The following is a 12,296-nucleotide window of genomic DNA, read 5'->3' as shown; positions in this document are numbered from 1 at the left end:
GTAGAAAGTTTATGCTGTTATTTGAACACTTATACCTAAACATTTATTAGATCTTTTGTTCGAAATGGTTAATAAGTTAAATAAGATATACATAATGTTTATTTTTGTCAATACTCTTGTATTAATCAAATAAAATCATTTTAAAATATTTTAAAACCTGTATAATAATATAACGAACATACCCAAGACCAAATATTGTTAAAAGCCGTAACACTATTGAAAAATATTTTGGTCTACAATAGTAGAACGCATGGCCACTCACGTAACGGTGGAGGGAGCGACCAACGTAGTGTTAAAGGAGCACAACTTAAGATATGTTTATTTTATCATTTCCCATAATATCTGTTAAAGGTGGACTACTAAATAAATTAAGGTTATCAAGAAGAAAAAAACTGTACTCGTTAAAGTAACTTTTCAGATTTCTAAATCATACATTCAACTACGAATATAATAAAATAAATGTAGTAATCTATATGTCAGTATGAATACTGTAATATGTTGGTAAAACCACCGCAACATTAATGTTTATTTTTTTATTTTATGAAGGAAGAACACTTGGGAGACACTTTGCTGAGAACAGTAGTTTACAACGAGGAATTTCCATATCGCTTTTCCTCAGTTTGCTGCTGCTGGCAACTGCTCAACCACCAGTTAAACAGTATTATGGCCAACCGCCATATGTTTATAATGCAAATGGTCATAGGAACCTTGGTGGATTAATAGGAGGAATTGCACAGGGATTTAAGAAAATACCCTTAGTTGGAAATATTCTGGATCTTGGTGAGAATATTGCCGATTGTAAGTACCTTTCATATTATTGATAGGTTCATATTTAGAATATATATCTAAAACTGGACTAATTTTGACCTGAAAATTGTAATATATTCTTGATATCCTTAATAGAAAAATGTACATGTATTCAAGAAAATATTGATTTCGTTTCTGTTTTACGAACCTCGAAATGAGTGAAAAAATATCTTCAAATAAGATCAGCATTATTATCGGCTTCAGGGCATGCACTGTAGACAATTTAAGGATTCATGAATAACGTTTACATGATTCATGAACAATATCTAATTGAAATCAATTTGAAAGATGATGGACAAGTGTTTCCAGGAGTTTCTAAAGGCATAATTTTCTTCAAGAAATATTCCTGATTCTTTATTTTGCTTACAATATTACTACATTGTCATCAATAATCTTCTAGCATAAGATGGGGTCCTACATAGTCAATGTTTACTCCTTTTAACCAATTATTTTGCTTTGTGTAATCTCAAAATTTGGTTTTTGATACTTAGTAACCATAAAGATTTGGTCTTCATTTCATATTGTGTTTCCTATTTGTACTCCTGAGTGTAATTACTAGTTTCTGCCTGCTGTTGAAATTCATGATACAGTATACCCTGTATCATAAATTCCTCTGCTCGAAAGAAATACATCCAAGATAATCCAGGAACTCTTTGAAGATACGAAGAGAAAAATTCCTTTTCTTTGGAGCACATTTATCCGTGCTTACACACATATACACGCAAATAAAAAGTTCTTATCATAGATTCATTTCAATATGCAACTTATTATTGCCAAATTTAAAGGTTGTTTATGTAATCAACTTTCGTTTACAAAAAATCATTGCTTAATTTTACTTATGGAAGAATAAGTTGTTTCATACTAGAATGGCTGTATGAAAAGTAACGACAATATTGTTATAATGTACACATAGAGAAACTCTTGTCGTACTCCTTCATTGTAATTAACTTTCACCTCCATCACCTTTTCTCATACTTGTAAAATTCGTCGTAGACCGTCAGTGCATCAATCTTTGCAGATGTTCAGCACGGACCAGTACATGGCATGAATAATGGTTTCTCTTCAGTCGCAATGGTTCTTGGGAAATGGTTCTTTTATTCCGGCTCAAAGGTCATCACGAAATCACAAAAAGGAACATTGAAGAATACTGCATCTAGGTGCCACTTCAATCTTGATGCACGCAAGTTTCTGATATTTCCGAGACAAATTGATATGGCGCTTCCGCTTTTCTTTCCTACTTCACAGAACTACAGTTTCCACTGAATATCATACGAATATTACCACTCGCCACATTTCACCACCTATATCCCCTTATCGGCAACCTTTTATTTCAGATTCACTTTCCCTTATGAAGTGAAAATAGTCTCGCCACCACATATATCCAGCCTATAGTATATTGTCATTCCCCAGTAACTGAGCCATCTGATTACTGAAGACAGCCGTTTTGCAACATTTCCATAGTAAAGTCACAATCAAGTACAGTTCAACAAAGTAGAGTGGGTTCAATTAAGTAAATATTCTTTGCTGTCGTGTTTCGATCACTTCAATCTGTTGATAATAAATGATTTAATCCTGGGTAAAGAATTCAAGTGGTATAAATTTGAGTTTGGAAAATACATAAAACTTGTATAACCCACTGTTAATTTATTGTAGGTCAATGAACATGTTGTGACTATCTATCAATTTCACAATCAAGACTATTTCATGTGTACATATACGTGCAATTAAATCGCGTTTTTTTCCCTGTTTATGTATTTGTTGGCTAAACTTAAACTTCTTCAACTAATAACTAACTGGTTCATATTAGCTTTGCTATCGTAAATAACTTAACTAAAAACATAAATCACTGAGCAAAGCAACGATTAGTACTTTTAATAATAATAATAATAATAATAATAATAATAATAATAATAATAATAATAATAATAATAATAATAATAACTTTGGAAGAATTTCGCCAACTAATTTAGCATATTGGCTTCATCAGACTAATGTCTTCAATTAGTTGATGAAACTGTTATACAGTTATTATTAATTCTTAAATAAACGTTGCTTCGTTCAGTAATTTGTATTTCTAGATAACTTGTTTAATTAATACTTATTTAAAAATATAATATATATCTCCTTACCCATATAAAATAAATACCTTTCAACTTCAAACTTAAATTATTGATATACAATTTTAATTGTTACTTTTTAATAAATGTATGTATACCTTAAGATTATTTTTATGATTGTTGATCCATTGTTGGAAAATTATGGTTAGATGCCTTAGCGACAAAACTTGTTTCATCATACAAAAAATCTCTATTGGATGGTGGTGGCGTGGAATCAGCTGTTATAATATTAAAGGCGTATTGGTTCTTTACTGTACGTGATGTTTACATTCTCAAAATTACTGGCAAAAAGCAAGGTTATCCTTTTTGTTTTTATATATAGCAATTGATCTTATTTTTCTATCGTATTTTAAATTAGAACCCTTAACAAAGGTACAAGACGATGTTAATTTTTCGAAGGTTTCGAAGGTCCTATATAAATTATACGGATAAATATATATAGGACCAAAATATTTCCAGATTACAGAACTGTTTACTACTTGGTGGATACACCTCTAAATTTTTAAATATACAATCACTCTCTTCCTCATGTGTGTTCTTCGCGTCGATGTTCAATCATCAAATTTATCACACGTGGGATAATTTTGATAGACACTGACGCTAACAGTTTAAATTGTGTTCTAAAACTGTGAAGAGCTTTTAAAAATAGAACTAGATCTTGGTTGTAAGAGAGACATGGTAGAATTAACACACCATTTGGTTAAAATACATAAAAAACTTAATTTACTGCACAGAGATTATTGCTGGTATGGTTGGTTGCGCCTATTGACTTTTCCTCACGAGGTAGATTCCCGAAGTGTCCCCACAGAATTCATGTAAAATTGATTCAAATGCAAAGTTCTTTGTGGCCCAATGTGTATTGTACTAACTTTAGAGGCCTAAACCGGTAATTTAGATATTTATGGGGCTCCATAAATCTGGAATTCATTCTAGACAACTATAACGCTCGGCCACACAATTGCGTTTAGTTCCTTTAGATGTTACTGGAGATGAATATGCATGATAACACCATGGTTAAAAAATGTTTCAAATGTCTCAACCGTTTTCGTAATAACACGCAACATGCATGGTAGTTCACTTAATAGCACCGAAAATACTAAGGTATCAATCTGCACTTCAAGATAATCACATTCTGCAAAACGTCTTATGCATCAGGTTTAGAATCGTTTAACATAGAAGCTGATAACGATTGATGAAAATACTCATTTTTCGTACCGGAGAAGTATGATTTACGTGAAATCTTTCAAAGGTTCCTTTCAAGCCTTTCCCCTCCTTATGATGTAATTTGCCTATTGCAGTAAAATGATAATACGTAAAGTGCTCTCTACGCACATCTATTCATTTCAAACTGCTAAATTGTTTGTTCACACCTATAATTTTGTAATAATGAAATCTGGTAGTAAAATATTATACAAATTGCACTTTTTCTTACCTTGTAAGCAGTATCTTCCAGAACACTGAAGTGTGCGTTCACTTATTTATAGTGATGAGTTTATATGCCGAGTTTTTCTTTTCTTATATTAAGTGATATCTGAGATATTCTGATTAGCAGATAATTTGAAGCCCTAGTTTTATCTAAAGATATACATTTAAACAAAACGCATACAATAATTACTTGTAACAACTAAATGCTTACATCCTTGACAAGTCTATTTAAAGGGATTCAGCTACTTCCTCATAAAAAAATCAAAAATTGAAATATAAAAATTGTTTGCTGCAAGCATTTAAAACAGAACTTTCCAGAATATTGAAACATGTTGTCACCTATATTTAGTGAGAACCATATTCTGAGTTTCATAACAATAACATCAGCTAATACTATATTCCTAGCAAAAAGAGATAAGAAGAAGAAGAAAAAGCATTACCAGCCTTATGAGAATTTTTTAGTCAGAATGATATAATAAAATACATCTTGTTGCAAGTTCTAACTACATGCTAATCTTACCTTCCAAGAGTTCAGCCGTTTCTTCACTTTGCGCATTTTATATAAAGAAAACTGAAGATTAAAATGTTATAGAAATTGCTCCCTTCGTCCTTTAAAATGAAGTATCGAAAATAATGGGACACTCTCAATTATTTTGAATGAGGAACATATATGCTCAACTTCTTACTAACTTGAGAAGGTCTCTGGGACTCTATTTTTTGGGAAATATTGTGAACACCCTTCTCCATCAAAATACCTATAACATATAAAAAAGCCAGACCGATGATAATAATAGCACTGTATAAAAAATATTTCAAAACTCTCAGGTGTTTTCTTAATAATTCGCAACATATGGTAGTTTAATTAATAGCACTGAAATATACTAAGGGTATCAATTTGCGCTTAAAGATAATCATGTTCTGTAAAACGTCTTATGTATCAGGTGTGGAATCGTTTAACATAGAAGCTGATAAAGCAAAAAGACCTAAAAAAGCTATTTCAATAGATTTGAACTATTAGACGTTGCTATTAATAATAGGAACAAGAAGAAGATGCTATCATTATTAGCAGCTGTTGGTAGCAAGGTATATTATGATGAACAGAGAGATTTGTTTTGGTCCAAAATCCCACGAAACGGAAGTAATATGGAGAGTTTTTTTTATAAGAAATATGTGACAAAGCCAAATCGGATGTTAGAATAATAGCAGTCCTATTAATAGTACAGAAAGAAAAGCAGTCTATGCAATATCTGATAAAGAAACAAACGTCTCTCTGTGAATATGAAGTAAAGTTAGATCAGATATTTCGAGTGCTAGTAGCTTTGGGGACTGAACCTAAAGCAATACATAGACAGATGGTTGTAGCCACTAAATAAATAAATAACACTTTTGTTTGACTTTCAACTAAGAAAACAAAACAAAAAATACTCATAGAAATATTTCACAATTCTCAAATTCCATTTAAAGATTTAGGTCAAATAAAGGCTAGCAGACAGAAAACAAAGCATTACATCACAATATCTACATTGAGGAACCTATAACGCAAATTATACTGTTTATTCTAGATCCTAAACACAGTACATGTGTTAAGTTTCATGAGATGTATAGATTGCCTCTTTCAAGTATTCCAAGTATGGGACACGCGACCAGAGAAAATTTGAAATCAGAATTAAAATTCTGCAAGTACCCTATATAAGAGAAAGTGGTTAACCTTCTAAATTTGCTCAACCAGAGAACGTGTTTTCTGTAAGGAAATTAAATTGCTCGTTGTGCTAGAACATTGAAGGGTAGTGTTGAACAATTGGTATAATAAAAATGTATGATATCACCCAGAGAAAACTAACATAGGTTGTTTTAGTTAAAAAAGTGGTTAGTTTCGGGAGAATAAGAAATTTATAAGAATACTATTATTACAGATGCAGGTATAGTTAAAATCGAAAATGACGTTCAAAAATTAAATGAAGAATTTAAACCCCATTTAACCCCATTTTACCCCTCTCAGCAGTCAGCTCTTGTGGTAGTCGCATTACTGGGCTCTCCTTGTGAAATTCACAATGAATATTAATTTTAAGGAGCTACCGTCTCACTATCTTCGTCAAAATATTGTTCTGCTAGTAGGGATCCAGCTTGTGGAGTGACTTGCGATGTCAATGTGTTTCATATCAATGACCTTATGTTTCCATCACAGAGTTTCGCTTTTCGCTCACTAGTAGGTTTTGTGAGAGAGCTTTACCTGCTCAGAACATATGGTCCAATGACGTTTGACACAGTAGCTTCCAATACCTCTAGGTCACTTCCAGGATATTACAGTCGCAGTTTCGCCAACTAGTGATCACCTAAATTCCACCCTCCTTCAAAGTTCGTAATTTATGTAGATGTTTGTAGTGTTTGTAGTGTTCGTAGTGTTTGTAGGTCGTTAACACACCACCACAGTATCCACAATGGTGAAAGAACCGAGAGAACTTCACAGCTCATAACATATGGTGTGCAACAATTATGGCAACCCAACTGGTTTTACATATTTGTTCACAGATTATGATTCAAAGATTGTCAGATTATGGTTATATTGTGATTCTATTTTTTTAAAAAAAATATTCTGTAAGAAGCTCCATTATTATTGAGCGTGGGTCACGGTGACTCAGTGGTAGAGCGTTCACCTCTGGTGCATGGGGTCCCGGCTTCAAACCCCGCTCTCGCCATGTGAATTTGTGATGGACAAACAACGTATGCGTGGGTTTTCTCAGGGTTCTCCCGTTTCCTCCAACTTTCTTCATTCCACCACTTCATTCATTTCTCATAATCACCGTCTCTTTTAGCCTAACCCTCATAAACGTGGGACGTAAAACAAAGATTTCATTTCATTTCATTATTGAGGATATAAATTTATCACAATTACTGCATTTAATATTAATTTTTGTTAAGCGTTCATTTTTAATAATTTAATATTACACAACATTCATAATACCAATGGTCACTCCTTATCATTGCATAATATTAATAATTTCACTATAGTCAGGAGAGAATACTATCTTGTTCGTGAAGATGAACACGACAATACAGTCCCAATCAAATTACGTTAAACTACATACAGAAATAAAAATTATTTTAATTTTGTGAAAGCTGACATTAAAATCAAACTGCTAAAACTAATTTGATATTATCTTTCGCATTTTCTTGTAAGGAATTCTTTAAACCTATTCAGAACGGATTTGTTGAAATTATTTCTTGCAAAAGATGTGGCAGTCAACATTTCCTGGTTGTGATATAACTTAAGACTGAAAGAGAAAGCATGCTATTACAAAAATACGTAGAAAAGTATTGGGGCATACTTTGCCTACTATCGTAGATAATTTCGTTGATTCACTCACTGTTAAACAATTTTTCAAAAATTAAATGCTACAAAAGAATAAAGATCATTTCTATATATGTTGCTGAACACAAATTTACTACTTAAATTAATTGCTTAGCTCTTACTTTCAAGTTAATTTCACTATCAATCTAAAGGAGCGTGGTCCTATGTACCATACCAAGCACATTTTTATGGGACTACATATCCAGCATCTTTGGATAATGACCATTTAACTTTTCATACCGATGCTGTTTGAGGAATCTTGTTGAAATTTCGCAGATAGATACAGATTGGAAACTGGAATGTTGATATGCAAAAGTGCATATACTAGCATTTAGATATATTCCACTTTCAGCTAATAAAGTTGCTCACCTGAGGTTTGCATTTCAAACGCCCTTACTTAACAAAGGTACAATACAATATAACAGATAAAGATAATATGAAATATTTTAAACAACCTTACTTAACATTAGTCAGGATTGTGCCTCATACACAACGCACCCACTAGGCTCGCAATGAGTATGCAATATATATTGAAATCATTTTCAGTTTTAATGCACTTATCATATATCTTTTTGCGACTGGGAATGTGAACATTCCCGCGGGGTAGTGTAGATAATTATATTGTTGTAACCGATACCCTCAATTTTAATTTTTGTTAGGAAGTTCTAGATTTCTGGTCACACAGTTGAACTGTTACTTTGTTATAATTCGAGGTGGGTCCGATCTTAAACCGATGGAACCGATTGCTTCCAATTTGGCTTCGCACCTAAGGTACCCAATACTAGAGTATAATATAATCCTAGCTTGTTACGTAGAGTCAGTAGCAAATGTATCTGTCCCCCAATTGCTACAAATCAATTAGATTTGGTCCAATACTTTTGCTTGTATCACAAACTTCTGGACAGATACAAATAAATTCATTTCAAACAGCAGATGAGAGTTTATAACCTTGTTAAGTAGAAAACAGACTTCTGATGTGGATTTGATACACGATAAAGATCTCCATTTTTAAATTAATCTCTTTGTTTGGAACATGTTTTCCAATGTACTCTACAGTATCATTGATGTGATTAGTTGTGTGCAAACGGATTGTTTTACTACATTCCGTATGGAGAAGAAAGAAAAAAACACTGAATTAGAGAATGGTTAAAATTAACTTAAAAGTTCAAATCTTTAACGATTAAAGGATGTAAGTTAGGAAATCTTTGTTTCCATTCATGGACCTACTCCGATTCCCGGTCATGGGAACATCTCTTTCTTTCTTGACAGGAAAAGATAGAAATATGATCCGAACACGTTAAAAAATTTTAAGACTTGCGGGATTTAAATCAGGGCTACCTTGTACAAAACCGATGCGGTAGCCACTTGCTAGGCCCACCATTTAAATTATGTTGCATAGGGGATGATATATAGTTAGAAAACTTTCATGTAAGAATTGTTCAGATACTAAGGCATGAGTAAAGATATGATTATTACTTGGGTTAACGATCATTTCCTTCTTCAACGATGAAAGAAATCAAATATACCTTTCTTAATGAAGAAAATGTTTAGAAACGTTCCTCAGCTTGAGACGGAGACTTTAATGTTGTTCCGTAGCATAGGAGGAAGAACGATGACATACATTATTTTGTTATTATATAAATCGTATCAAAATGCCCTAGAATATTAGATATTGAGATATTTTTAAATAAAATATGATTACTTGTTACATTTGTGAATCGTATGAATACCTCATGTGTATCGTTGAACACTCTAAATCTCCTATTCAATATTTTTTGTGGATGGCCTGAATTGGAAATCGAGGATGGAACTCCGCTATTATCTATTAATGTTGTACTAAAGCAGCATCGCCTTACAGTTCCCTAAAGATAAACCTACGAACAGAAGTAATTTTTAAATATTAAGAAAATAGACGTTTTATACTTTGACAGAAGATATAATAGCATAGTTAGCAATATGTCTCCTATCAAACTCAAAAGCCAGGTTGAATCCTACGTGTAGGCTGAAAACGTTTGTTTTCGTTTCATCACTTGAGCGAACAAGATATTCATCCAACTTCTTCAAAAATGAAAACATTCGAAAGACAAGTCAAGGAAAGGTGGAGGAGAAACATGTTCACCATTAATTGCAAAGTCTACAAGACGTTTCGATCTGGTCATATTTGACGATTATTCCTAGGACAAAGTGAATTGTTGAGCAAAAATAGGAGAATTGAGATATATGGAATGGAATAAAACTCGTGTTGTCAGGGTTCCTTTAGTCACGAAGTCTAGACCTGTAAATTAAAATGTCCACGATGACGAACTATAATCCATAAACTATTGACTTCTACCAACGCTAGGATTGCTCTCTTGTGTATGGCTTATAGACAATACGACGAGTACACCGTGAATTTCAGACCATCCACTTAATAGTAATTGGAAGTGGAGAGTATATAAATTAATACTCTCTTTCCTTGTTATGCGTCGTTTCGTTGTTCTCTGAAAGGAAAAATATGTACAATACGGAATAATGAATACATGAATTCATACTATGATAATATGAAAAGGGTTCAGAAAAGCTCTAAATATTAGTAATGAAAGCAGTTTATTTCTTTATTACAGCAAAACTGCCTAGACCTCCTTAGCGGGTACTAGAATAACAATTATAAAATTTGATATTGAATTATTTATAGTTGATTTTAGTTCTTCCTCCAGCACAGAATCCATTATAATTTAACATTTTATAATTAGAGTAATAAGTTAGAGAATATACATTTTTCTTACACATTATTGCAATTCAATTTCGATTCTATTCTTTCTATGGAACACATTTTTACTTAGCTCATTGACAATTGAAGCATTACCCTATCCCTTCATTAATACACTGGTCACCAGTTGAAATAGAGACAGCAGGGCAGTTGCAGAAACTGTCCTGCAGATGCTCCACCAGTACATGTGAATGAAAGGCATCGCGTGTGTACTGCTGTCGTATACCTCCCGTCATGGTAACCGTGTCTTTGCAGTATGTGATGGGCAAGACGAAGGATCTGAGTGCACTTGAACATGGTGAAATCGTAGGAGCCAGACGACTGGGTGGCTTAATTTTGAAAATGGCTGCAGCACTTGGATTTACAAAGACAACTGTGTCAAGGGAGTACCGTGAGTATCTCTCTTCCGGATAACCGCATAAACACGAGCAAAATACCTCAGTTAGGTTCGTGTCGACGACAAAGTAGGCGCCGAATGGCCCACATTGTAGCAGCCGATAGACGGTCCACAGTGCGTCAAATCGCGGAGAGGTTCAATGCAGGACAACAATGCCGTGTTAGCAGCCACACAATATGCAACCACTTACTCCCCATGGGGTATAGAGGCCATCACTTCACGCTAGTACCCCTAATAACCGCACGATACAGGAAGCAACGTCTAGCATGGGCAAAGGAACACCGCCACTGCACAATGGAAATTTGGAAAAAGATTGCCTGGACAGATTAATCATGTTTCACATTGGTACATGCCGATGGACAGGTATGGATGCGTAGCCAACAGCACGAGGCAATGGATACATTGTGCCAGCAGGGAACTACCAGTGGTGGTGGCATTCTCATATGTGGCGTGTTTACGGGAACTGAAATGTTTCCTGTAACACTTGTGACACAGATCCTCACAGGTGAACACTGTCATTTTCTGTCATTTTTTCGGAAGTAACATCTGGATGATGACCTCATCTTCGAGAAGAACAATGCGCCGGAACACCGCTTTAGGATGGCAACAGACTGGTTTGATGAACATTTTTCTGATCTGACAATACTTTCGTGGCAATCACGGTCAATAGACCTGAATCCTATCGAGCACATCTTCATCACCTTGGAACGACGCCTTTGAGCTGTGGATCTTCTTCCGACCAACCTGCGGGCTCTGTGGGAGACTTTGCAGCAGATATGAATTAAAATGCCACAACAATGCTTCAGGTGCCTTATGGATTTCATGTTGCGGCGCGTAGCCGCAGTTATCAGAGCAAAAGCTGGTACTACACGCTATTAGGTAGGTGCCTGTAATTCAACTGGTGACCAGTGTGTGGTATCATTACTAGTTATTTAGAAATGAGTTTAGTTTCACAGTGTGATACTGTGCAAAACATCCAAATCATGCAAATTTATTACTCGAAGTTGAGCATGTATAACTACTCGTTCTGTAGAAAAAAATACGATCAAGAAGATAATCAGTTTCTCGAATGCTGAATCCATATCAAAAGAACATATACTGTTACTAGACATTTCTTGCTGCTTTTGTTCCAAGGAGATCAATATTGAAACCTCAGTGCTAACAGATGTCCATTATTTTCGGTTGCAATTGAAGAATAAAATCAGAAATGAAACATGTCTTTTCTTGACTGATTTCTTATCAAAAGAACTGCGTATCGCTATCTAGTTATGTTTTTTTCAATTGTCCGAAACCGTTGTAACTGAAAGATCGTAAATTTTTACTCTTAGGCTTTGAATACATGAATAACAGTAGAGGCAAAAATGCTCGGAACTATGATTCTGTGTCCAAAGAAATGGTTTTCGATAGCATTTATCATTTTTGATTAATAGAAATATGCATAGAAACAGAAAG

At 34.0% G+C, this 12,296-nt stretch overlaps 1 protein-coding gene across 1 annotated transcript in view; it reads left to right on the top strand.

The window, feature by feature from the left end:
• The window catches only part of LOC145667497 (pancreatic triacylglycerol lipase-like), a 109,062-nt gene that overhangs the window by 49,457 nt on the left and 47,309 nt on the right, over positions 1-12,296 (top strand). The window contains exon 2 of the mRNA XM_081734974.1: positions 547-798. Coding sequence (XP_081591100.1) covers positions 547-798 — 252 coding nt within the window. The remainder of the gene's footprint in view (positions 1-546; positions 799-12,296) is intronic.

The sequence above is a fragment of the Thermobia domestica genome, chromosome 13, assembly GCF_964235325.1.
Source record: "Thermobia domestica chromosome 13, izTheDome1.hap1.1, whole genome shotgun sequence".
NCBI classification, from domain to species: domain Eukaryota; kingdom Metazoa; phylum Arthropoda; class Insecta; order Zygentoma; family Lepismatidae; genus Thermobia; species Thermobia domestica.
This window is presented reverse-complemented; position numbering and strand designations above follow the sequence as displayed.